Source organism: Budorcas taxicolor, chromosome 2 (assembly GCF_023091745.1).
Source record: "Budorcas taxicolor isolate Tak-1 chromosome 2, Takin1.1, whole genome shotgun sequence".
Classification (NCBI taxonomy): domain Eukaryota; kingdom Metazoa; phylum Chordata; class Mammalia; order Artiodactyla; family Bovidae; genus Budorcas; species Budorcas taxicolor.
The window spans coordinates 15,455,012-15,482,229 of NC_068911.1; the positions used below are offsets into that span (position 1 = coordinate 15,455,012).

A 27,218-nucleotide genomic window follows, 5' to 3' on the forward strand; every position below is an offset into this window, starting at 1 on the left:
ACTTTTGGCCTCCTCTCCTAACACTGCTTACAGTGCACTTATGCTCACAGGTCCCAGTCAACTGAGAGAGTAAGAAACATCTCTACCCACGAACAGCCCCACCCTCCTAGAACAGCGCTGCTGCTGCTGCTAAGTCACTTCAGTCGTGTCCGACTCTGTGTGACCCCATAGATGGCAGCGCACCAGGCTCCCTGGGATTCTCCAGGCAAGAACACTGGAGTGGGCTGCCATTTCCTTCTCCAGTGCATGAAAGTGAAAAGTGAAAGCGAAGTCACTCAGTCGTGTCCGACTCTCAGCGACCCCATGGGCTGCAGAACAGCACTGAGGTTCCTGGATTAGAGCTCTTCCTTACAGCATAGTTATCTTATAAGCATCCTCATTTAATGTGACAGTTCTTATACATAAGAGAATTCATACTGGTATCATGCCCACTTCTGTGAAAAGTGGGTCATCACTGAAGAAGTCTGGTGGATATGGGAAAACACAAAAATCTTTTGACCCCTTGGGAAGATGACTTGGTACCTGGTAAGCTATTTGGGCCTGTCCCCGCAGATTGGTAGGTGAAGCCAAGGTCAGCCAATGGGAATAGAAATAAATGGGAAAGTGGATTATTCGGACAGAAGTGGATCTGGAGCCTCACTGTGGATATCTTCCCCATTGAATGCAGCAGTGTCTTCAGGCTTGTTATCCATCATTTCTTTGTACTGACGTTTGAAGAAGCCACACTATGAAGGGAAATAAATCAGAAAATCTGGATAAGAGGGCAGAATGGGAAGTTGGGAGTAGGAGGAAGCTGAGACAGAAGGGAACTAAGTAGCCTTGTATTTGTGTGTTAGGATACTTATGTGAACAACAGCTACCACCGATTGAGTGTTTGCTGTGTGCCGAGCTCTGATCTGTACACATCATTCATAGATTCTGCATACGCTGGCCTCATGTCTGTGTTGTTTCAGCCATTCTGTGATATAGGCATTATTATCATTTCAAAAATTAGGAAACAGGCTCAGAGAGGTTGGGCAACTTGCCTGACATTAAACAAGGAGTAAGAGCCTGACTCCATTGTCTGAGTTCTTCCCTCTATATGATCCTGTCTGTGGGAGGGCAGGGCCGGATGCTGGTGGTCTCAGGAGTGGGATGAAAACACTCACCTTGTACAGTAAGGCTGTGATGAGGGCCAGGAGCAGCAGTCCTCCCATGGAGCTGCTCACAAGGAGGGGCATGGGGCTGTAGACCTCATACTCTTCTAGCACCATCTCTACCTGATTTGGGGATTTCGGGGTCAGAAAGTATCAGGCCAACACATTCCCTTTTCTTTTTTTTGACTGCATCATACAGCATGTGGGATCTTAGCTCCCCGACCAGGGACTGAACCCTCTCCCACTGCATCCTTGCATTGGAAGTGTGGAGTTTTAACCACTGGACCACCAGGGGAGTTCTTCAGTTTCCCAGTCCTTAACTCCCTTCCTTCTTTCATCAGGCTCTGCCTCAAGAGGTGACGTACAGAAGCTCTCATGGGCTTAGGAACGGTTGTCCCATCCAGGGGCCTCCATCCATTCTTCCTCTCTCCAAACTGGCAAGCCCTTCCCCGCCCCCCAACCACTCAGCATCACAGATTCAGCATCCAGAGCTCCCTGACCAGCCCGGCCACTGCCTACCACACGGTCACTACCTGGGCTCTCAAAAATGCCTCCTGTCCTGAAATCTGGGTGTACACAGATCTGTTGAATGTGACTTCAGCCATACTCACGACCAACGTCTTCTTCTGCAGCAACTGCAAAAGAAAAGGGGAGATCTGGGAACTAGCTCTATAGGGGGTAGGGGGGGCATGCAGGCAGCTCAGGGATAGAGAAACACCCCGGCTTGAGGGGGGCACAGACACTTCAAGCCCCATCTGAGTCAAGGAAGGATGTACCTGGCTGGCCCAGCCAAAGCTGAGGTTGCCCTTCAGGATGAAGTCAAGTTCCTCCTGGACGCCAAAGGAAGGGATGTCACAGCGGAACCTCAGGCAGTCAGCGATGGAGCAGTCCTGGGAACAGGAGAGGAGTGAAGTTGGAGAGGATCTTCACTTAAGCAGGAACCACAAGAGAGAATGAAATCTAGCTGATTTGGGGATGGGGAATAGATAAACCATCAGAGAACATAAACATGGCTCTGAAGCTAAGCAGTCTATTTCCTGGGAGCCTCCAGTGCCCAGCTGGTCCTGCAGTGGGACCTTTCTCACCAGCACGAGACTGCTTGGCATCTGGGTCTGGAAGTCCGGCTGCTGGGGAGGTTCCCTCTCTGACACACAGGGGAGACTCTAGGGAAAGAGAGAAATAGCTACAGGATGATCCGCTGGTTGGAGGGTATGGGCATTGTGGGATCAGACTCTGGGGAGTGGTGAAAGGCAGGCACGCACCTGTGAAGGGGCCACCAACACCACATCCCACACGACCACACCGTTCAGCAGGACGGGGACCCAGAAATGAACGCTGATGGCCAGTTCACGCTGACTCAGGTTATTCACCTGCAGAAAACAGAGACAAAACATGACTGTGGTCCCTGGAGCATCCCAAGTCCCACCCCTTTCCTGGCTCCAGCTTCCAGCTCTTCTCCATCCTTCCCCCACCGGCTCCCTACATCCCCATGGTAGGGACAGACGTGGATACTCCCTGGCCTCTCACGCGGTATCGATGCTCAGCTTCTTTTCTGCTCTTCTGGTCCGAAGCTGAAAAATTGAAGTACTTGGTGGATTCTTCTTGCCTGGAGAGAGAGAGGGCTTATGGGTGAAAAACAGCCCGGGGACCATCCTTGGTTGCACGTGCTGGGGAAGGGGCCCAGCATGTGACCCAGGGGATCAGTGATGGTCCCCACGGGCCTGTGCAGCCTCAACTTTAGCCTCAGTCAGGGAACTAGATCTCACAAGTGCAACTGAAAGGTCCTGCATGTCACAACTAAGACCCAGTGCAGCCAAATAAATAAATATTTAAAAGGGGGGTATAACAATAACCGTATCCTAGACCTAGTAGGAGGGTTGGGCTTCCCTGGTGGCTCAGATGGTAAAGGACCTGCTGGCAATGCAGAAGACCCCTGGGTTGGGAAGATCCCCTGGAGAAGGGAATGGCTACCCACTCCAGTATTCTTGCCTGGAGAATTCCATGGACAGAGGAGCCTGGTGGGCTACAGTCCTTGGGGGCTCACAAAGAGTTGGACATAACTGAGCGACTAACATTGCCACTAATAGAAGGGTTAAATTATGTAAATACATGTAAAGTACTTCAAACAAGGCCTGGCATGTCATAAGTATATAAAAGTAAGCTCTTATTGTGAGTTTTCGTGCTTTCCCATGGACAGAAGGGGAAATTCACACATAGAGTTTGGAAGGGCAATGACACTGCTTGACCCCCCTCTCTAGTTCCCCTAAAAATTGGTACATCAGCAGCAGCAGCAAACTCTGTCCCATGGCAATATTATAAGCTTATGGCCAACTCTAAAGTCTCTGGCGTTTAGCCAGGTAGGTGAGGCTCTTTGTCTTGCTTCCGGCCTGGACCGTCCCTGCTCCCTCCACCATTTTCAGAGCCCAGAGCAGCAGCCCTTCACCTGCCTTTCCTGTGGCCTGCTGAGGCTTGTGCTCTTACAAACCATCCCTACAGTTTCGCACATCTCTGCTCTCCCCTGAGTTTTGAGAAAACCTGACCTTTCTCTGCTCTGTGTGGTGACAGACCATATCCTGTTGGCGACAAGCTCCCCACTTCAGAGTATTCAGAAAAGCCTCAGCTCTTAATCTAGTAGATCCAGTCCCGCGTCTTTGTGTTTGGCACAAAGGCTAGAGTTGGCTTCATGTTAAAGGAAGTCTGCACCTTGGAGAGAGAAGAGAGGATGCACAGGGGTGGCAAGGTGTGTGTGTGTCCCACCAGCAGGTCAGTTCATCAGAGGAGAACCAAGAATTATGGGATATGGTGGTGCAGTGGATAAGAATCCGCCTGCCCACGCAAGGGACATCCCTGGGCTGGGATGATCCCATATGCTTTGGGGCAACTAAGCCCAAGCACCACAATTATTGGGCCTGCCCTCTCGAGCTCGTGAAGTACAACAACTGAAGCCTGCACGCTCTAGGGCCTGTGAGCCCCTGTGTGTCAGCTACTGGAGCCCATCTGTCTGTGCTCTGCAACAAGAGAAGCCGCAGCATCTAGAGAGTAGCCCCTGATGTCCAAAACGAGAGAAAGCCTGCAGGCAGCAGTGAAGACCCAGTGCAGCCAAAAAGAAATAAATAGCAAATAAATATAGCAGTAAAAAAAAAAGGGGGAGAATTATGGGACATGGTGTGCTTAATTGCTCAGCTGTGTTGGACTCTTTTTGACCCTATGGATCGTATCCCACCAGGCTCCTCTGTCCATGAGATTCTCCAGGCAAGATTACTGGAGTGGGTAGCTGTTCCCTTCTCCAGGGGATCTTCCCAACCCAGGGATCAAATCCAGGTCTTGTGCATTGCAGGTAGATTCTTTACCATCTGAGCCACCAGGGAAGCTATGGTGCTATGCTGTAAGTACATGGCTGATCAACAAGAATTCTCATGTGAGAAATCAGAGGGGCTAGCTTAAATACTCATCCTCAAAAGTGCAGGCTGGCTTGCAGGAGGAGGTACTAGGTTTGGAAGAAGGTCCAAGGGGAGGACAGGGATTAAGTACCTGCTGATCACTGTGTAGACAGCATATTTCACTGGGAGCTCCAGCTGGGAGGTAGTCTTGTTGGATGTAGGTTTATTATTTTCGCTGGAGGGAGAGAAGGGTGCCTGGTTGGGAAGGTATCCAGGAAGAGTCTCCAGCTAGAGCATGGAACAGGAGAGAGAGGGACACACCCTACCTGGCCTGAGCTCACCTGCTTATGTTGGCTCTGAGATGAAACTTATCTCCTAGGGTGGCCTTGTAGGAGACATCAAATGTGACTATGAAGGTGCCCTGAGGGAAAAGAAAGAAGGGTTGAGGATGGGGAAGGCCATGGTGGAGAGAGGGAAGGAAAGGGGGTCAGGAAGAGGGAGAAGAGCAATGAGAATTGGGGGAAGCTCTGACCATAATGCCCTCACGGAAGATGGGGTGGTTGATGCTACAGCTGCTGCTCCTCAGGGCCTCGTTTCCGGTGGGCACTGCCTCACATGCCAGGCGCAGGGGACGCTGACCAGGTTGCTTCAGAGGAGAAGGAATTTTTAAAAAACTTAGCCATATGCATATACAGGCTTGATGCAAAACAGTGGTGGCATTGCAAAGCCATAGGGGAAGCTCTCAGTAAATGGTTCTGGGAAAACTGGCCCATACGAAACAAGCAAACACATGAACAAGCAAACACTGGATCCCTACCTCACTCCATACATTAGAATAAATCCCAACTGAATGAAAGACTTAAATGTAAAAGGCAAATTATAAATCTCTTAGAAGATAACAGAGGGGAAGGTCTTTATAACCATAGAGTAAGGAAGTACTTCTTAAACATGATACACATATAAAATACTAAATACAAAGGAAAAGTTTGATAAAAATCAACCACAATCAAATTAAGACCATCTAGGGAAGGAAAGCCAGTTAATGCTAGAGGAAATCAACCCTGAATATTCACTGGAAGGACTGATGCTGAAGCTCCAATACTTGGGGCACCTGATATGACAAGCCGACTCATTTGGAAAAGACCCTGATGCTGGGAAAGCAGAAGGGGGTAGAAGAGGATGAGATGGTTAGATAGCATCACCAACTCAACAGACATGAATCTGAGCAAACTTCCAGAGATAGTGGAGGACAGAGAAGCCTGGTGTGCTGCAGTCCACGGGGTCACAGAGTCAGACACGCTGCAGTGACTGAGATGTAGAGAACAAGCGTGGTCACCAGTGGGGAGAAGAATGAAGGGAGGAGCAAACAGATCAGGTGTCAGAGGTGCAGACTACTGTTCATAAAATAAATAAGATGCAAGGATATATTATGTAGCACAGGGAATATAAGCAGCGTTTTATAACAATTTTAAATTGAATGTGATCTATAAAATACTGAATTGTTATCTTGTACACCTGAAATTGATATAAGATTGTAAATCAACAGTACTTTAAAAGTTTCAGAAAAAAGGAACATACAAGATGTTTCCTCACGGCAGAAAGCGAGGAGCCTCTTGAAAATGAAAGAGGAGAATGAAAAGGCTGGCTTAAAACTCAACATTCAAAAAAAAAAAAAAATCATGGCATTTGATCCCATTACTTCATGGCAAACAGAAGGGGAAACAAGGGAAACAGTGACAGACTTTATTTTCTTGGGCTCCAAAATCACTGCAGATGGTGATGCAGCCATGAAATTAAAAGATACTTATTCCTTGGAAGAAAAGCTATGACCAACCTAGACAGCATATTAAAAAGCAGAGACATTATTTTGCTGACAAAGGTCCATATAGTCAAAGCTATTCTTTTTCCAGTAGTCATGTATGGATGTAAGAGTTGGACCATAAAGAAAGTGGAGTGCCGAAGTATTGATGCTTTTAAACTGTGGTGTTAGAGAAGACTCTTGAGAGTCCCTTGTACTGCAAGGAGATCAAACTAGTTAATCTTAAAGGAAATCAGTCCTTAATATTCATTGGAAGGACTGATGCTGAAGCTCCAATACCTTGGCCATCTGATGTGAATAACTGACTCACTGGAAAAGACTCTGATGCTGGGAAAGATTGAAGGCAGGAGGAGAAGAGGATGGTTGGATGGCATTACTGACTCAATGGACATGAGTTTGAGCAAGCTCTAGGAGTTGGTAATGGACAGGGAAGCCTGGTGTGCTGCAGTCCATGGGGTTGCAAAGAGTCAGATACGACTGAGTGACTGAACTGAACTGAACACGTTTCCATTTATATAAAGTTCAAATATTGGCAAAACTCAACAGCATAATCTAGGGATATATTTATGAGTGGTAAAGAAATTCAAGGAATTGAGTATTACAAGGCAGAATAGTGATTACCTTTGCAGAGAGTATGAGGTTAGGATGAGGAAAGTTATATAAAGGGCTTCTGGAGGTGCTAGAAGTGTTTTATTTCTTTTCTTTTCTTTCTTTTGCTTTTTATTCATCTTTGGACTTTGCCACGCAGGATGTAGGATCTTAGTTCCCCGACTAGGGATTGATCCGCTGCCCCCGCATTGGCAGCACAGAGTCTTAACCACTGGACCACCAGGAAAATCCTCCCCATCTTTTAAATTTATTATTATTTTAAAAAATCCTTTGGAATGCTTTATTTCTTCATCTAGATGTTAATTGCATAGATTTTTGCTTAATATTTTGTTATTAAACTATACATATGCCCCTGTGCACTTCTCTCTTTGTGTGTGTGTGTTGTCTATTTCATCATAGAAAAAATGAAAGGAACCTATTATAACCCGGAGCAGGAGAGAGGTCCCAGCCACTGAAGCCCGAGGGAGCTGTTTACCTGGATTGCTAACGTGCGTCGATAGGACAGCCCTGCTGGGTAGTAGAAGCTGATCACCGTTCCATAGGAATCCTCTCCCTCATTGGACACCATCACTGTCACATTGAGCTCCAGGGAGCTCCCCACCACCAGGGTCTCCAGCCTGAACAAGGAAGGACAAGATTGGGAGAAAGACTCCAGGGAAATAGGTTGGAATTGTATCAGGAGTGGGGGCAGGGCTGTGGGAACGCATGAGCTACGTGCTGATGACCATCCAATCAAAAGCACTTCTTTGTTAGAAGGAGAGGCAAAGGGAAACACAGGGACTTCCCATCCCTCGAGGATGGGAGCCTCCAAAGCTTTAGTGTATGGCTATGAAAGGAGACAGAGCTCACTCACCCTGAGAAGCTCAGGCTGACACTGAGGTCCCCTTCACAAAGGTGATCGTGCCCACAGTTCTTCTCAAAGGGGAGCTGCAGCAAAAAGTACATTCTCTTCCCATCCGTGTCTCAATCCATCCCCAGTCTCATTAGGAACACCCGTCAACACTGAGCATCACTGAGCGCCCACCCTGTGCCAGACGCTGTCCTAGCACTCACTGTCCTAGACTCTGGCAAGGAGGTGGGGCAGACAGTGTGAGAAGGGCAGTTAGAACATAAGAGAAAGAGAAGACAAGATCCTTGGCTTCAAAGAACGTAATGTTTAGTTGAGGAGTCAAATTCAACTGGAACAAGCGTTCAGCAAACATTATTAACAGTCGCTAATGAGACAAGTTCTGGACTCGGAAAGGTGGCAACTACAGGTGAATTAGACATGGTGGTGCTTTTACATTCAAGGAACCTACAATCCCCGAGGGGTCCACAGAAGTGGAGGCGGATGGCTATCAGTCCAGTCACGTGGTATTTGGCCTGGTATCACCATGACACAGTAGGAGGCCAGAGAAGAAGTGACAGGTGCTGAGCAGTGGTTTTCAAAAGAGAAGGAGATAAGACTGGGGCTCTGGGGATGAGAGGAGATCTTTGAGGTGGAGAGAAGATGTTTTCCTAAATAAGAAATATGACATGCAGGAAAGATATAGAAATCAATGCCAAACCATGTCTTCATCTGTTTATTATGCTGCCCTTACTAGGAACACTATGAGCAATTACAGGTACCTGTAGTCACTTGACAGGGCCTCCTCTTGAAAACAGAAAGGAACTGCAACATGAAAAAGAAAGACAGACAACATGGACAAAGACATAGAGGTAGAAAGGAGAAAAGCTGGGGGACTTCCCCTGCAGTCTAATGGTCAAGACTCCATGCCTCCTGTTAGATAACACAGGGGGCTCAGCTTGGTGCTCTGTTGCTCTGGGATGACCTAGAGGGGTGGGATGGGAGGGCTGGAAGAAGGCTCAAGAGAGAGGGAATATATGTATATTTACAGCTGATTCATGTTATACAGCAGAGATCAACACAACACTGGAAAGCAATTATCCTCCAATTTAAAAAGTTGCATCTGACTAGAGACGGTCGTGAAGTCACTCAGGAAAAGACAGACACCACCTGATATCACTTATATGTGGGGTTTAAAATATGACCCGAGTGAACCTATCTACGAGACAGAAACAGAATCAAGATTATAGAGAACAGACTGGTAGTTGCCAAGGGGGAGAGAAAGGAGAGGGTTGCATTGGGAGTCTGGGATTAACAGATGCAAATTGGTATATACAGAATGGATAAACACCACAGTCCTACTGTATAGCACAGGGAACTATACTCAATATCCTGTGATAAACCATAGTGGAAAAGAAAATGAAAAACATGTATATATATGTATAACTGAGTCGCTTTGCTATACAGCAGAAATTAACACAACACTGTAATTCTACTATGTGTGTGTGTGCGTGCTAAGACACTTCAGTCGTGTCACACCCTTTGTGACCCCATGGACTGTGGCCCTCCAGGCTCCTCTGACCATGGGATTCTCCAGGCAAGAATATTGGAGTGGGTTGTCTTGCCCCCCTCCAAGGGATCTTCTCAACCCAGGGATTGAACCCTCGTCTTCTATATCTCCTGCACTGGCAGGCAGGTTCTTTACCACTAGAGCCACCTGGGAAGCCCAATTCAACTATACCTCAAAAAAAAAAAAAAAAAAAAGGATTCCGTACTCTGCTGCAGGGGGTGCAGGTTTGATCCCTGGTCAGGGAACCAAGATCCCATGGGCCAAGTGACACAGTCAAAATTTAAAAAAAATTGATAAATTAAAATGTGGGTTTAAAAAAATAAAAGAAAAAGTTCGAAGGGTCTGCAGAATGAGAACCAGAGAGTTTATGTTGGGGCAAAGTGGATAATCAGCTGAGGTGTGGGTAGGGCTCCAAGCTGGGCCAGGCTGTGAGAATGGGGCGGAAGCATGTTAGATGTGATGTGGTTTCGTGGGCACCTGGGAGCCAGCCTAGATTCTTCAGCACACAGAGACACAGCAAGAGTCAGCATGTCCCTGGGACTTCCTAGGAAGACTCACGGAGGCTGTGAAGAGGTCCTGGGAGCCCACAGCCAGCACGGGGCGGAGGTTCTGAGATGAGGCGATGGGTTCCCCAACCAGGGAGAAGTTGAGTCGCAGGATAATGGGGTTCACTATGTCCTCCACACAGTCCTGGAGAAGAAGCGGCTTTAAAGAATCTGCTCTCCTCCTCCTTACCGGCTACCCCAGTGGGATTTCTCCTCCACCACATCCACACCGTGGAAACCCGATCCCCCAGCCTCAACTTTCTCCTCTCCTGCCCCAGACTCCCCGCCTTTCCTGCCTCATTCAGGAGGGAGTGGAGGTGTCAGAGGCTGGCCCTGGACTCCTTCCTCCCTCTCCCAGAACCCACAGTCCTCACTGGTAAAAGCAGCTTCATGGAGTCACAGTGCTCTCCCAGCCCCAGGGTTTTTCTTCGAGTCAAAGTCCAGTTCTTGGTCTCATCAAAAACAGCACGAGAAATCAGCCGACCTGGATCCAAAGCCAGATCATATGTGACAGAGCTTTGGACGTCACCTGAAGCAGAAGGGACGGAAGATGAAAAGTGAGAGAAACGCGAAGGTTCTGTTTTCATTTTTTCATGCAATGGAGATTTGCTGAGCACTTTCTGTGGGCCACGAACTGTGCCAGGTGCTGGGATACAGGTGGAGAAGATGGAGAAATATGGTCCCTGCCCTCCTGAGCTCGCAGCCTAGAAATGGAGATCAGCATGAAGGACATAGCATCACAGCGTGATCCCTGCAAGGGCCAGATCCTCAGTGGTACCAGAGTGGGCTTGCTAACTCAGATCTGGCGATCAGAGATGCCTTCCTGGTTGGACCTTGTCTGAGCTCTAACCTAGAGGATGAGCAGGGGTCAGGTGAAAAGTGGGGAGGGGAAAATCCCATATCTGGGGAACAGTGGCTAAGACCAGAAGGGAGAGGGAGGCTGGTACATTAATTAAAAATTATACTGAGGAGGGCTTCCTGGGTAGATTAGTGGTGAAGAATCTGCCTGTCAATGCAGGACACACAGGTTTGATCCCTGATCTTGGAAGATCTCACATGCTTTGGAGCAACTGACCTCATTTGCTACAATTTCGGAAGCCCTTGCGCCCTAAAGCCTATGTTCCACACCAAGAAAAGCCTCTACACTGCAGCTAGAGAAAAACCCACGCAGCAAGGAAGACCCAGCACAGCCAAATATAAATTAAAAAATTTTAAGTGTATGGATGGAATTCCCTTGCAGACCAGTGGCTAGACTCCATGCTTTCACTGCCGGGGGCCAGGAGTTTGACCCCTGATCAGAGAACTAAGATCTAGCAAGACCCTTGGTGTGGCCAGAAAAAAAAAGGAGGGGGAGTGCTTGGAGTAAGGGAGGCTGGAGAGGCAGAGGGGCCAAATCATCGGGGTCACAGTGGGCAAGAGTTTTAGTCTTTATAAATACAACATGGGAGTGGGTGAGGAGTGGTGAGCTGTGTTCAGGACCAATCAAGGTAACTACACCTGGTGCAGAGTGGGTGGGAGGGAGCAAGAATAGCTGTGGACACAGCTCAAAGAGGGTGGGATGGAGAAGCCTTGTCCTCTGGGAAGGTGGAAAAGAGGGCAGACCTCCCATGAATCCTGGAGAAGGAACCTAAAGGCCTGGGTGTGGGAAGAGGGAGGGAGAAGGGCAGTTGGGTGGACGTGGAGGTGAGATCTGGGTTCCTGGCTCCATTTGGCCCTGAGGAGAGGGCTGGGTAGGGCGCCTCTGGGAGGTAAGGGTCTGGTCTACCAGGAGGAAGCTCACCTAGGTGATCCTGTGAGCTTTTGTGGATGGTGAGACAGACTGTGGCTTGCCCAGCTTCCACGGTGGTGGTCAGCTCATCCCAGCACTGATACACAGCCTTTGTCACCTCCGGGGGTGTGAATTTCATAGTCACGTTCACCTTCAGCACTGGCAGGCTCCTGAGGGTGCATGAGGGGCTGAGGACCGGCTTCTGGCCTCCGGCGGGGAAAACGAGGGAGGGGGCAGCTTGGTGAATCAGACACAAGGGGCAGGCAAGTTGGGAGGGGGGGGTTGTCACCTGAGCAGTAGTGCGTGCCCCCGGGCCCCCGCAGCAAGATCCACCAGTCCATCCTGCGTGAGGTCCTGACCCCCACTCAGCGAATGCCCGAAATACTGGAGCCCCAGGGAGAGCTGGGAGCCTGCGATCCGCTGGCCGGAGAGAGAAAAAAAAAGTGCAAGTCAGGGGAAGGGGATGGGAAAGGTTTGAGAAGGAAAATTTGGAAAGGACACTGAATAGAGTAGTTGAAGAGAAGGGAGGGGACATCCCTGGTGGTCCAGTGATTAAGATTCCATACTTCCAGTGAAGGGGGCACAGGTTCGATCCCTGGGTGGGGAACTAAGATCCCACATGTCACAGGGCACAGCCAAAAAATAAAATAATAATAATAAATAAAATTTTAAAAAAAGGAAGAGAAGAGTGGAGAGCAAACAAAATGAGGTCCCCAGGGTCCCCAGACAGAGATGGGAGCACTTTTGGTCCAATGAGGACATTGAGGATGTAAATTAATGACAAAATCAAAGCATCATGAAGAGAGCATAACAGATTCACTTACTTGTCCTCTGTACGTTCATTCATAAATATTGGAGGAATGGACAGCTTAGTGCTGTCCTCGAGTTATCTTTACAAGAAGTCAATGGAATTTGCTCATCCTTTTATGTTTCACAGAAGGAAATCAAGGTTCACAGAGGCTAAGTCAGTCACTTGCATAAAGCCACACAGACCACAGGGCTGGTCAGGTGTTTGACCTGGGGCCTGTGATCTCTTAACCACTAAGCTGCCCACCCAGTTTGAAGTCTGTTTGGAGTCAAAGGAGAGAAGAGAGAGCATTTGCGCTTAGCTGGGCCAGGAGCAATTCAGGGAAGTAAACCACTAAAAGGAGCAGGGGAATGGTCACTGCTGAGACTGGGACAGGAGGTGGCATCAGGTGAACCTAAGACACGGGAAAGGGGGTGAAGGTTGGGGGGCCTCACCTGGCTGTGGGAGGGGCTGATGCCCAGTTCTGAGGTTCCGTGGAACAGGTAGACAGCACCCCGGTTCTCCTGCTCTCCCGGGGCCCCAATGGCCACATCCGCCAGCCTGTCCCCATTCACATCCCCCAGCGTGGTCAGGGCTGCCCCAAAGCGGCCCCAGGGGTGGCCCGGCTCCCCTCTCAGGACAGCATCACACTTCCACTTAGTCCTCTGCAGAACGAGAATGGTGTCAGGGCTCACCCACACCCAGGCCCCACCCAGCCCGGGTCTCATCAGCTACTCACCCCCCGGGGAAAGGGGCACACAGACACCTGGCCCCCCTGGGTCTGCTCGTAGAAATGAGGGGCCCCGATGAGGACCAGGTCAGAGCTACTATCTCCATTCACATCCACGGAGCAGAGGGAGGCCCCGAAGTAGGAGCCGATCTGGAGGGCAGAGTCAGGAGTCATCCTGTCTGCCCTCTCCCAGGAACATGCCCCCTGGGCCAGGTCCTGCCTCTCCCCAGACACCAACACCTCCCCCAGAGGCTCTGCACCCCCTTCCTCTCCTCCTTCTCTGCCCCTGGAGACCCCCTGCACACTCAACCTGGGTCCCTGTGACTTCAGCCTTCGGCCTCCATTGCCCGGACACCTGGGTGAAGAGGACCACCTTCCCGGTGTGCTGATGGCGGGGGGCCCCCAGGATCAGGCTCTGGACCCCCTTCCAAAGGGCCAGCTCTGTGGAGTAACCTGAAGGGGCCAGGGTCAGCACCAAAGCTTCCCCACCCCTGTCCCCTCATCCCCCACCCCCGGGCCCCTGTCCTTCCCAGGCAGCCCATCTCCTGCCCAGCCCCCAAACACAGCCTTGTCTCACCCAGGTAAGAGTCCCTCATGTCCACGTGCTCCTGGGACATGTTGATGAAGGTGGGGGTCTTATTTTGGGGGTACAGGAAAGCACCTCCAGACCAGCTGAAGCTCCCCACAGCCCCCAGAACTGGTCCATCCTGGGAGAAAAGAAAGGATTCCATGGTGAGCAGGTGGGAAGAAGACAGCCTATTCTGAAAAATGCCTGCCGCTGACTCCGCCACTCATCTGGAAGTCTCTCTTGTCATTTCTAGCTCTCATCAGCAGCCTCGTGTCCCTGATTCCTACATCTCTCAGTCCATCCCCACTGCCACTGCCAGAGTCACCCCAGCGCCTCTCACCCACTGTCCTTTCTGCCTCCTCGCTTGTTCTCCTCTGCTTCATCTACTGTCCAGAGCTGGGCTTTTTAAACCCAAATGTTAGGCCACTACCCTGCTGGCAAACCAAAGTGACTTCCTGTCATCAAACCCCCGAGGGTGGCACTTAGTATCCTTCGCAATCAAGTCTATGGAGTTACCCGGTGTTCCAGAACACACCAACCCTCTGACCTGGACACTCCTCTCTCCTTTTTCTGGGACTCAGCTCCTCTCTCTGGAGGAGTCAACCTCCAAGTTACGTCTGTGAGATGTTCCTGGCTCCCTCAGAAAGTGCTAGGCATTTCCTCTTCTGAATATTTTGTTTATTGCCTTTTCAAACTCTTGATTATGGCTAATTTAGGACATATACAAAAGTCAAAAGGAACGTGTAATGAACCCATTAGTACCCGTGACCTAGCAACACTGATTAACTTATGACAAACCTTGTTCCATTTCTCGGTCCCCCTCAATTGCCCTCAAAATTATTCTGGGTAAGGGGCTTCCCTGGTGGTCCAGGAGCTAAGACTCTGCACTCCAAATGCAGGGAGCCAGGTTTCATACCCTGGTCAGGGAATGAGATCCTACCTGCCACAGCTGAGACCTGGTGCAGCCAAGTAAATATATCAATAAAAATTATTCTGGATAATATCCTTCTGAATATTTTGAACACGTACTTCCTTTCAGACCACTGTCTGTCTCTATCATTATTTTGAACTGAACTGATCGTCACTTCTCTGGTCTTCGTGGTCTGATCTTTCTCAACTCTCCAGCTCTCTCTCCATGCTGCCCCTAGCTCCCCCGGCTCCGGCTGCACTGGCCCTTCTCTCACTCTAGTGTAGGAACCCCATTCCTACCTCAGGACCTTTGCACCTGCTGTTTCCTCTACCTGGAGCAATTTCTCCCTAGATATTTCCAGGCCTCACCCTTGCTCATCATTCAGCCTCCGTGGTTATTCCTTAGCCCTCCTCTGATCACCTCTCTTCCTCTACAGCAGTGCTTAGTATCATCTGAAAGTCTTTCATTTCTTTGTCTTTTATCATCCCCTCCCACTAGTTACACATTCCAGGAAAGCAGGGACCTCAGCTATCCCATTCTCTGCTGTGCTTCTAGCACCTATATTCACTGCCTGCGTGTCTCTCCCAGACTAGACAGTGAGCTTGAGGGTTGAGTCTGCTTTCTTATTTATTCTGAGTCCAGACTCCCAGCCCCAGGCTGGTGCCTGAGACTCTTAATCAAGCACACGCTCCACCCACCATTGTGAGGATGGAACTGAAGCCTTCTTGAGACATCTCATGCTGGAAGGAGCTACTTGTCCCCGACTGCGTTCCTGTGGGGGAAATGGGTCATTCAGGCTCCCAGAGACCTAGAGACGGTGAGGATTCAGAGCAGAGAGAGGAGAATGTGGTTTGGGGCTTGAGTTCTGGGTAACGATTTGGGGCGAGCTAGAGTAGGGATCCAGAAAGAGGACTCTTGGACTGCAAGGAGATCGAACCAGTCAATCCTAAAGGAAATCAACCCTGAATGTGCACTGCAAGGACTGATGCTGAAGCTCCAGTACTTTGGCCACCTATGTGAAAAGCCGACTCATTGGAAAAGACCCTGATGCTGGGAAAGATTGAAGGTGGGAGGAGAAGGGGGCGACAGAGGATGAGATGGTTGCATGGCATCACCGACTCACTGGACATGAGTTTGAGCAAGCTCCGGGAGACAGTGAAGGACAGGCAAGCCTGGAGTGCTGCAGTCCATGGGGTCACAAAGAGTCGGACACGATGGAACTACTGAACAACAACAACACGAGTAGGGACAGATCCTGGGGACTGTGGGGGACAACTGGATCTCGGCTCTTTCAGTTCCGACACCCAAACTCACTCCCCATTTACCCTCAACTGCAAAGATCTTCTCCTGAAGCCGCTTTAGGATGCTGCTGAGTGCTGCAAAGTTGTCCACCTTGAACACGTGGTCCTCCGAAGGCATGGAGCCAATGATGTTCAACTCCTGCCTGGCAGCGGGTGCCTGGAAAGCATCTCCCACCTGCGGCAGAGAGGCACATGAGGAGGAGGGGCCCGCCAGCCCTTCTGCCTGGGGGAGGTGAAGGCTGAGTCTGGGGGAGCCAGGAGCAAAGGACGCACCCCAATAGCGTAACGGATGATGTTGGCTTTTTCTGCCTCGGGGATGACGTCGGTGTATTTCAGGGGGTCTTTAAATTTCTCCCCGTCTGTGATGACAATGGTGATTTTCCTGGCACTCTTACGGGCCCCATTCTTACTGTGAAATAGTTCTCTCCTGTCAAGGAAGAAAGAGGGGGTAACTCTACTGAGATTCTGGGAAGCAATCATTTGCAGGACTAGAAGCTCCTCTGGAGAGACTGGGGAGGCCTGGTACCCTGAGACTCAGGCATGTTAAGTCATGGCTTCATAACATTACTGACACTACTGGCCCCAGCACCTAAGCCATTTTCGTCCTGGGCCACCTGGCCTCCAGTATTGGGCAGGCACGTGGTAGTATGTAGAGAGCGAGAATGGATGAGGGATGGGGAAGAGAAAGGAGCTGAGTGGGGAGAAAAGCACAAAGAAGACACTTGGCAATAATTCCTGAGTCCCTTCCAGGGAGGTAAAGAGGAGCTGCATTTTTTTTTTTTTTAATTAAAATCCACAGCCGTTTATCTCGGACTTCTTGGGCAGAAGCACTGCGCTCATGTTATCTCGTTTAATCCTTCCAACCAAGTTGTGAATTTATCCTCATTTGGCAGTTTTCCAAGACTTAGAAAAAGCCGATTACACCAACGGTGACCCAGGTAGCAAGCCGGGAGCCAGGATGGGAACCGAGAAGCAAACCCAAGTGGGCTCAGAGTCCAGCCAATCCAAAGCCAGGCAAAGGGGAAAGGAGTCTGGCCCTCGCCCTGGCTCAGGGGATTGCAACCAGTGAGGGGACCAGAAACACTCCAGGAAGACTCTGCCTGTGGCCCCCTCGCTTCCCCGTGAGCCCTTTCTCCAGATCCTCGACTCAGCGCCAGACAGTGGCAGGGAAGCATTTTATCTGCAGGTAGCAGGGGTCGGAGCTTACACCACTCTCAGGATACCGGTGGCTGTGAATGTCAGACCATTCAGCTGGGCGATGGGATCCACCAGGCTCCGAGAGCTCCGGATGGTCCGAAATTGGTTGAAGGTGAAGTGGGTCTTCATAAGGTTTGAATATTGCATCAGCGAGAACTGTGAAGGCCAAGAAAAGGGCCCTGGTGTTCAGGAGTTGTTTTTGTGTGTGTGTGTGTGTTTTTAGTAAGCTTTAAATTTTGGAATAATTTTGCACCTACAAACCATGTTCCACATGATTTTGAGGCCTGACAAGTATATACTGAAACCCAGAAAAAGAAAACTGGAAAATCAAAGCTAAATATTGCTTCTTTCATGGTTTACAAAGAATAACCTTGCCAACTACCATATTTGTTAAATTTAGATTTAAAAAATTTTTATAATATACAAAATCAATTTGAAGTCTATATTTCCTTGTTTCTCAAGAATTTATGGACTTCCTAGGTGGCTCAGTGGTAAAGAATCCACCTGCCAAAGCAGGAGACTCAGGAGACGTGGGTTTGATCCCTAGGTTGGGAAGATCCCCTGGAGAGGGAATGGTAACCCACTCTAGTATTCTTGCCTGGGAAATCCCAAGGACAGAGGGGCAACGAGAATTTATACACACACACACACATATATACACACACACTGGTTACTGGGAAATAAAATAATAAGATAAAGAAATCATGAGTTATATGGAAAACATGATAAAGAAATCATCAATTATTTGGCCAAGTTACCTTCAGTCAAATTTCACAGCAAAATTATTTTATATTCCTTTCAATGTATTTAAATAGCAAAAACCTATTTCCTGTGGCGCATGGGGACATAGTAAATGTGATGGGGAAACCTCCTCCCAGGTCAGGTCTCCAATTGGCCCTGCATGGGAACCATGACTTGACCTTGGACTCTAGCTTCCTCAAGGCACAGGCCTATTGATCCAGCCCCCAGTGATGCCCAGCAGCCTCCCAAGTTGACCTTCCCAGAGGTAGACCCTCCCCCATCCCACTCCCCAGGCCTCAGAGGGCCTAGTCTTCACCTGCGTGTTGGTGCGCTTGAACAGGTCCATCACAGCTCTGACAAAGTTCTTCATCCGTTTAAAGTCGGTTTGGTCAATGCTGCCGGAGCCATCAATCAAGAAGGCGATGTCCATCTCTTGATTTGGACACTCTGCCCAGAGGGAGAGAGGAATCAGAAACGCATGTTTGAGGGGACTTCCCTGGTCGTCCGGTGGCTAAGAATCCTGCCTGCCAATGCAGGGGACATGAGTTTGATTCCCGATCCGGGAAGATTCCATATGCCTCGGGGCATCTAAGCGTGCACCACAGCTACTAAGCCCATGCGCCCTAGGGCCTGTGCTCTGCAACAAGAAAAACCACTTCAGTGAGAAGCCCGCACACCACAACGAAGAGAAGCCGCTGCTTGCTGCAGCTAGAGAGCCCGCGCGCAGCAAGCTTGCTGCAGCTAGAGAGAGCCCGTGAGCAGCAACAACGGCCCAGATCAGTCAAAAGCAAAGAAATTCATGTGTGGGTCCCAGCCACTTCCTGGGGCCCAGAAACCCTTTCTACTCCACAGAGTCGGGGAGCCATTCTTGGCACAGGGACCAATCCCCACACTATCCACAGAGGAGGTCCAAATTTGCTGTCTCAGCCCCTTTCCCTTTAGCAGAGTCCCTGTTTCTCCCCTCCTCCCACAAGGCTTACAGAAGGGGGGAAAGAAGTAGAGTATGGGGGCCGGGTGGGCTCCTCACTCTGTTAGTCAACAAATTTTTATTGATTACACATGTCAGGGATACTGTGGCCTGCGTGCATGTGTGTGTGTGTGTGTGTGTGTGTGCGCGCGCGCGCTCGCTCACGCATGCTAAGTCACTTCAGTTGTGTCCAACTCTTTGTGATCCTATGGACTGAATGTAGCCCACCAGGCTTGTCTGTCCATGGTATTTCTCAGGCAAGATACTTAAACATTGCCATTTCCTCCTCCAGGCGACATTCCTGACTCAAGGATCGAAACCCTGTCTCCTGCTTGGCAGATGGATTCTTTACCATGTAGCCACCTGGCCGCCCACACAGGATTTTCGCAAGGATGAAAACAATGAGTATGTCAGCGCTCCTCCCTCCATTCGTCCCACCCTCTCCTTCCCATGCTGTGTCCTAGACAGTACAGGGAGCTCCGCTCAGTGCTCTGTGATGACCTAGAGGGGTGGGATGGGGGAGCGGGAGGGAGGCGCAGGAGGGAGGGGATATATGATTACATGCAACTGACTCACTTTGTAGTACAGCAGAAACTAACAACAATGTAAAGGAGTTCTACTCCAATTTGAAAAAGGAATGAATATGTACATAAAGTACTTAAGACAGGCCTTGGCGCCCCATAAGGGGTAGTTGTTATCACCATCATCACCATATACCAGGCATTTTTCTGTGCCCAAGGACACACCTGGAACAGATGCTAAGGTGTGCTCCCAAGACCTCTCCCCCATCAGGATGGACGTGCTCATTCTCAGCTGTAGGGAGTTGGCTGTCAATGGCTCCCAGTGGAGTTCCTCCCTAGGTGTCACCCTACTCAAAAGGGAGGTGTCTTGACCAAGGTTACACTTTCTGCTCCAGGGGGCAACCTGTACCCAGCCATGCTCCAAGCTCCCAGTGGGGCGACTGAGGCCTCTCACTGTCTACCCTGTCCATCTACTCAGTCCTGCTTCCCTCATACTCTCATGGGGGTTGCTCCTGAGAATATTTTCAAGGGAGCCTCAGAGCCCATCTTTAGGGAAATCTGATTGAAGACCAAAGTTTTATAAAAAATCTCATTCCTGCCCTTGCGGAGTCCACACAGTAGAAGAGAGACACAGCATATGCATATGAAGAAATAAGACATTTCAGGCTGTCCCCAGACTTACGTAGGGGGTTGTGGTCTCGGTGCAAAACCCAGCTGATGCCTCTACCAGCACCCCACATCCTGTGTTGGTCTCGGGGTGCTGGGAGATCAGGCCACAACAACGTTGAGGTGTGAGGCTGAGCTGTGGCAGCCGGCCTCAAGTCACTGAAGCAAAAATGCCTTCTCCCAGCTCCTCACTCCTCCCCTACCCTGCCTGCTCAACCAGTATCACCAGTGCTGAGAAGAAATGGAAGAATGGAAGGTCACTTTCCTCCCTGCTTCCTAGTCTTCCTAGGAAATCCAGCCACCCACACGGCAGGCTGAGCGTGTGCTCAGGTGCTCCCAAGCTGGGTAGCTGGTGTTCTCTGTAACCACATTTTGTGCTCATACCCACTTTTTTAGCTCCATGACAAAATCACCCTCCCTCTCCACATGCTCTCTCAGACCAGGCCTGTGGCCAGTGCCCTTACAATGTCACTTCTGTTTCTTGCTGTTTTTATTGTATCCCACAGCAGGCACCTGGCTGTAGCTGATTGCCTTCTGGAAAAAGAACCAAGCCAATCAGGCAAGGTTGGTTCAAGCTCTGGGCTTTGCCACTTCCTAAAGTGGAAACTCACCTCTCTGAGCCTCAGTCTTCTCATCTATAAAACGGGGATCATCCTGGCCTCCATGAGGATCTTATGAGGACCTAGAAGGGGATGCACACCCAGCACCCAGTACCCAGCACTGCCTGGCGCACAGTCCTTCCATATCTATTCAAACCTGCCTTGTCTGCACCAGTTTTACACATGTATGTCCCATTTTCATCAGACATCACACCTCAGGAGCCCCAGAAACATCTAAGAGAAGACATTTACCACTTAGTGTTCAAAGCTACCTCTCCTGCCCTGCTGCACAGACATCCCCAGTGGGGCCTGGGACTCACTAGAGTCTTTGCTACTCTCTCTGTCCCCTCTGTAGACTCTGCTCTCACAACTTTGTCTGGGGGCTATTTCTGCTGCTGCTTCACTTCTGGCTAAAAGCCCACAAAGTCTGGGTTTGTATTTTCTCTGGGCCAAAACACATGCCTTGGGACTCCCCTGGTGGTCCAATGGTTAAGAATCTGCCTGCCAATGTAGGGAACATGGGTTTGATCCCTGGTCAGGGCAGTAAGACCCACATGCTGTGGGGCAACTAAGCCTGTGTGCCACAGCTACTGAGCCCAAGCTCTACAGCCCGTGCTCTGCAACAAGAGAAGTCGCTGCAGGGAGAAGCCCGCACACCACAACTAGAGAGTGACCCCTACTCACTGCAGCTAGAGAAAGCCTGTGTAGCAACGAAGACCCAGTACAGCCATAAATAAACAGATAAGTAAACAACAACAACAAAACATGTGCCTTGTGCAGTCCCTGGCTCTCACTGGGGGCCCATTGTTTCCTTTGATGCCACACACGGGGTTGTTTATCTCCTTCCTGTGCCTTCCTCCTGGTCCAAACAGATAGTCTTCAGTTAGAAAATTAGTCATAAAGGCAATCACATACACACGCCAGGCTGGAGTCTAAGCACTTAGATATGTATATTAAATCTTTTAAATCCCAATAACCACCTCAATTATTAAGTTCCATTTTACCAATGAGGAAACTGAGGCCCAGGGAATGAAGCCACTTGCCCAAGGACACAGAAGATGAACTTGTAAAGACTGACCCTCAGAGGACTTCGCTGGTGGCCCAATGGTTAAGAATCTGCCTTGAAATACAGGATACTTGAGTTCGATCCCTGGTCTGGGAAGATTCCACATGCCTCGGAGCAATTAAGCCCATACACCACAACTACTGAAGCTCATACGCTCTAGAGCCTGGGAGCTGCAACTACTGAGCCCGTGTGTACTCTAGAGCACATGCTCTGAAACAAGAGAAGCCCCCACAGTGAGAAGCCCTCCCACTGCAGCTAGAGAGTAGCCCCTGCTCATCACAACTAGAGAAAGTCTGTGTGCAGCAATGAAGACTGAGCACAGCCATAAATTTTTAAAAAAGAAAACAAAAAAAAAAAAAAAAGAGGAAAGAAAGAAAGAAAAAAAAAGAGGAAAGAAAGAAAGAAAGAAAAAAAAAAAAGACCGACTCTCAGAGAGAGAGACAGCTGCAGGGCCCGCCTAGGCACCATTCTCTGTGGGAGACATCAGTGCTGGCAAAACTGTGCCTCACACTCGCCATGATCGGGTCCTTTTCTGCCCTTGTAAGGGGAAGTGTGAGTTTGGGGGTATCTTGGCAGACTAGCAGAATGCCCCAGGACTGCCTCCCTCTTGGATTCTTGGATCTATGGTCCTCACCTCATGTTTTCACCACCCAAAACCCTTCCTCTGGAAACCAGGAGGCACCCCAGCACCTGTTGGCTGATGTGGGACCCTCATGCTTCCTGCAGCAGCACCCCGAGGCTCCTTCCTGCCCGGTCAGAGTCATCACAGCTCCCCAGCTTAGGGGGTCCTGCTGTGACTACACTTCCTGTTGGGCCAGACTGTGCCCCCAGCCCCTGCTGAGCTTGCCGAGCCCTCTGGGAGGGGGCCTGGGGCAAAAGAGGCCCAGGAAAACAAAGACCCAGAAGGTGGGGACCCAAGTTTCATGCTCTGCTCGCATGAGTGGTTCCAGTACGCGCTCCACCCAGAACTGGGCGTCTCCGGGGGACCTACCTGGTAGGGCGGTGGGGATGGTCCGGATGACCTGCAGGTGGGAGCCCAGCAGGAGGCAAGTGCCTTTTATGTACATGTTATCCCCACAGGCTTTGTGCACGGTCGGGCCGCAGGCCTGGGGGCAAAGGCCCGTGTGGGTGAGGGGCCCCCAGAACATTCCCCCTCCTTTTCCCTCACCCCCAGCCTCCTCTCCCCCAACCCCATCAACCTCTTTCTCCCTCAAGACCCTCCAGGGACCCAGAAACACTCACCAACAGCTGGGAGAGATGGGTGGAGGCCGCCAGGGACAGGCCCAGGGACATGTCCACAGCCTCTGACGGGGCTGAGAGGGCAGACACACAGGGTTACACCCATGGGTACACCTTCACTTGGGGGGACAGTCCGGGCTGGAGGCTGAGGAGGGGGCAGTCCTGTGTAGGAGGTTGAAGGACCCAATCCCTGGGGCGAGTCACTCACTGTTTAGCGAGATGGGCTGACACCGACGGGTGGCAGGCATGCAGTCGTACAAACGTCCTGTTTTGTTGACTGTGACCACCTCCAAGGGGGCTCCCACTACGAGTCTGGAGGTACAACCAGGACAGACAGTCGCAGGAGGGGTGGGGGCATGGGGTGCTTTGGGTGAAGAAGTGTCATGGGGAAGTGAGATTTCACGACGGGAGCCCTCGGCCTTGACCTGTGTGAGGCTACTCAAAATCAGGGCCTGAGTGTAACCCACAGAGGCTGAACGGCCATGCTGGGCTTTCTGTTTGTCTGTTTGGGTACATGTGTGCGTATATAAATATACGTGTATTTGTATATGCAAATAGTTTTGGAGATTGTGTGTGCGTGTTTTAACATTCACTCAGAATAAAACTATTCAGAACAAAAAATAGCATTTCCCAACCACAAGTCAGTGCAGTTTGTCTCCTAAGAGCCCTCATTCTGAGAGAGCCATTATTCCAAGAAATAGGTCACCTCAAGTTAAATGGAAAAATGTTCTGAAGCCAATAGATAATTCTGTAATTAATTGGACTATTTATTTGTTTACAATTACAATTTTATTTATTCATTCGGCTGCTCTGGGTCTTTGTTGCAGCAATGTGGGATCTAGTTCCCTGATCAGGGATTGAACCTGGGCCCCCTGCATTGGGAGCATGAAGTCTTAGCCACTGGACCACAAGGAAATTCCCAAATTGGATAATTTAAATATGATAACCAATTTAATTTAAAGCAGCTGTATCAGAAACTGCTTCATATCATTTCTATTCATTTATAAATGCAACTGTTTATTTGCAAAACACCTTGAGAGGGGAGAATTTTTTCATTTCTCATTGAGAAAAATGTCCTCATTACCAACAAGCGCGCTATTCAGGTGAGGGAACTAGACAAATACTAGTATATTTTACTGATTAGCCATGCAAGATTTGTTGAACTGGCCTTTAAAGATTCATTCTAGAGGACCATTCCCTTATGGAAACCTGAAATCCTTGTTTGTCTAAGACTTGAGGATGACACTGAATCAGGTGGTTGGAGATGTAGCCATTTGGTGTCTTCTGGCACAATCGGGTAAACTTTTAGTCTTAAACTATTGACCTACAAGGGTTTTTTTTTTTTTTACCCCAACCCATTCCTTACATGTCAGCTCAACCTTTTCATTATCACTCAGCAGAAACCAGGAAAAACAGTAGCTTTGTAGCAATCAGAATGACATCCAATATATATTATATACTTGGTTGGAAAGTCACTCAGTTGTGTCCAACTCTTTGCGACCCCATGGACTAAAGCACTGGTGAACAGCAATCAAGAGTTTCATTTTCGAAAAAAATAGGGCCTGAACACAAATTGACGGTAAGTGGGACAGAAGCTGTTGGATTTGTTGGGTGTTGTGTGGTCGTGTGGGGCTCCAGGGAAGCCAGTGGGGGGAAGTGCTGGAGAGATTCTACATCTTGTTCTAGGTGGCTGTTACCTGGATACACATACGTGAAAAATTTATTGAGTTGGACCTTCTAGATTCGTGCATATCAATCTCTGTGTTATATTTCAAAACAAAGAAAATAAAACTCTAGGGCCTGACGTCTGCTTCCATGTCCTCAGCCTGCCAGTCGAGGGAGAAGGAAGGGATGTACATTTGGGACTCAGTGACCTCTGTGTGCTCTGTCTTGGCTAACTGAAACTTCCTGTGCTCTCAGGGTCATTGCCAGTGCCACCGCCTCCATGAAGTCCTCCTGGAGTTCTCTCCTGGGTTTGATGTCTCCCTTCCTGTGGCTCCCAGACTTTGGTTATGCTTGCATCACACTGTGACTTCAACTCCTTGGGTCCCGGTCTCTGGGACCCAAGAATGTGCCCTTCTGGAGGCAGTGTGGATACATAATTTGCCGATCCCAATGCAAAATAAAATTATGAGGCCTCCCTCCTGTTCTTGGAAAAAAGATTTTATCTCCCTTTCTTCTACAGGCCCTCCCTCTCTGCTGTCCTGGTGTTTCCTATTTGCTATTTAGTGTCATACTCCTTCATACACCAGGAATACAGCACAGATCCTTAGAGGCTGGGCAAGCCAGGTACAGCAGACCCTAACCTTGCCCGCCTCATGCAGGTGTGGTGGACAGGTTTGTAGCCCATGCTGCCCTTCCTCCAGGTGGTAGCAATCAGAATGCCAGCCTGCAGGCCAAGGGGGCGGTGTTGGGAAAAGTGGGCGGGGCCTACCTAGATTTGTCAAACTGGACCACGCTCTGGCCAAAGCTGGCTATGTCCTCTCGGAAGACCAGGGGCTCCTCCACATCCAAGTTGAATCCATGATAAGAAGCCAGGCCTGAGGAATACGGGGAGGTGGGGAGAACAGTCAGAGAAGCCCCTTCTCCTTTGAACCCCTGACTTCTCGGGGTCATGACACCCACCACGCTCAGCCTTGATTCCCCGTCTGCCCGGGAGAAAGGCATTCTTATTATTGCCACCTGTGTGGTTCCCATGTCTCCTCCTCCCTTAAAAATAGTCTAATCACAATACAGAGGGCAACCATCCAGAGAAATGCCCCTCACCCACAGCCTGAAATTAGGCCAGTCACCTCCTGGTAGGTTAGATAGAGCAGGAATATCCCTTAAAGATAAAGTGACCGTACAATTTATTGTCTAAACTTGGGCCTCCCAAGAGGGGAGGGGGCACTATTAATAATTACACCAGGAACATTGGTACTGGCTCCAGGCGACTAGGGCGTGTGGTCATTCCACTTAAATCTGTCCTACTGCATCTTCCCATTAGGCTTGGGAAACAGACTTAGAATTCTGCGATTTATTACTTGTCATTTTGTATTCTCCGTGTCCTCGTTCCTGGTGCCAGGCTCTAGGAGGACAAGGACAGCTCCACCTGCCTTGTCTTGGTGCCTGGAACAGTGCCCATCCCTTAGCAGGTGACTTTAGCATTTACTGACTGACTCTGAACCACACAGCAGGTCACTGGCACAGCCAGGATTCCAACTCACTCTCCCGATTCTTGACTCATCCCAGTGGCTAAGCTAGAAAGCCCCAGGGAAAGACACTTTACATTTCAAGAGCTTTTTCCAATCCCTTCTCTCCCAACCAATCAATCACCTTTCCTCTCCAACCCTCCTAGAAGCCTGGTTGTCTCTGGATGGAGGAGCTGACTCCAACCCCAAGAGTAGGAAAGCTTTAAGGAGACCAGGCATCAGGCCAGGCAGTGACAAGGACGGTCCAGACACCTGAACCCTGGGGCTCTGGGCAGAGGCCAGATGTTTAGGGTGCTGGTCCTTACTGGGTCCACATGCAAGGGGACCTCACGTCCGACATCTTTCTCACAAAGATTGATTCTATTCCTAGTCTGGAAGCAGCCCCTGTGATCTGACAGGTAGAGGATACCAAGAGACTCAGACCCAGACGCCTCAGGGGCCAGGCAGGTGACATCAAAGAGTGAAGTGGGCGGGTCTGAGCCCCAGGGGTAAAGGCGGCATCCATTCCCAGACTCTGGTACCCAGAGCAGCCAGACCTTCCCATTTCTCAAGAGAAGCTGGAAAGACTCAGATGTGCAGGACCAAGGAAGTGCTGTCTGAACTAAAGTCTTCCCATCTCTTGTGGATGGTGTGGCCTCCCCTCCCAGGGGCCCTGGGGCAGACGCCCCTCACTCCCAGCACCCACCCCAGGGCCCCCAGGAAAGGAAGGGAGAGAGAAGCCATGGGCAACCTGGAGAGCAGCTCACCTTCCACCCAAGCATAACCCGTGAACCCACGTCCCTCAGCTTTGCCCAGCTCTTGCCCCTCCCCAGATTCCAGGCCATTCCTCCCACCACACCAGACTGGACAGGAGTCCTCTCCTTTTCCTTCAGCTCCTCCTGCCTGCCCTACCAGGCAGAGACCACCGCTCCCCCAACCCACAGAAGGCTTCTCACAGCCCCGAGGACCCCCACTCACCAGTCAGGAACAGCACAACTGCAAAGGCCATCCCCAAGCAGCTCATCAGAGAAAAAGGGGAGGGCTGGGCAGCAGAGCACTGGAGGGTGCTCAGTGTCTCCGGGGGAGTTAAAATAACGAGTCAG

At 50.0% G+C, this 27,218-nt stretch overlaps 1 protein-coding gene across 1 annotated transcript; it reads right to left on the minus strand.

Moving 5' to 3' along the window:
• Nucleotides 1-530: 530 nt before the first annotated feature.
• Nucleotides 531-27,139, minus strand: ITGAD (integrin subunit alpha D). The gene is made up of 30 exons (XM_052661156.1): nt 27,094-27,139; nt 25,380-25,485; nt 23,154-23,257; nt 22,949-23,019; nt 22,698-22,812; nt 18,204-18,334; nt 17,157-17,302; nt 16,223-16,376; nt 15,974-16,124; nt 15,347-15,420; nt 13,748-13,877; nt 13,481-13,623; nt 13,180-13,320; nt 12,896-13,105; nt 11,943-12,073; nt 11,666-11,823; nt 10,260-10,414; nt 9,899-10,030; nt 7,798-7,871; nt 7,420-7,561; nt 5,049-5,162; nt 4,858-4,937; nt 4,668-4,751; nt 2,664-2,742; nt 2,399-2,506; nt 2,222-2,299; nt 1,913-2,026; nt 1,670-1,771; nt 1,149-1,259; nt 531-725 (listed from the first exon to the last, which is right to left on the minus strand). The coding sequence occupies exons 1-30, from the start codon at nt 27,137-27,139 to the stop codon at nt 609-611; spliced, it is 3,501 nt and encodes a 1,166-aa protein (XP_052517116.1). The 3' UTR covers nt 531-608.
• Nucleotides 27,140-27,218: the final 79 nt, after the last annotated feature.

What these genes read in the sequence shown, in the direction of transcription:
- ITGAD (XM_052661156.1), bottom strand. Translation starts at nt 27,139, where the DNA reads ATGAGCTGCTTGGGGATGGCCTTTGCAGTTGTGCTGTTCCTGACTG. An exon ending in GAAGATCTTTGCAGTTGAGG is followed by an intron (nt 15,421 to 15,973) that starts GTAAATGGGGAG and finishes TTTCCCCCACAG; the next exon opens with GAACGCAGTCGGGGACAAGT. An exon ending in TGTTGGTGGCCCCTTCACAG is followed by an intron (nt 2,300 to 2,398) that starts GTGCGTGCCTGC and finishes CTCTTTCCCTAG; the next exon opens with AGTCTCCCCTGTGTGTCAGA.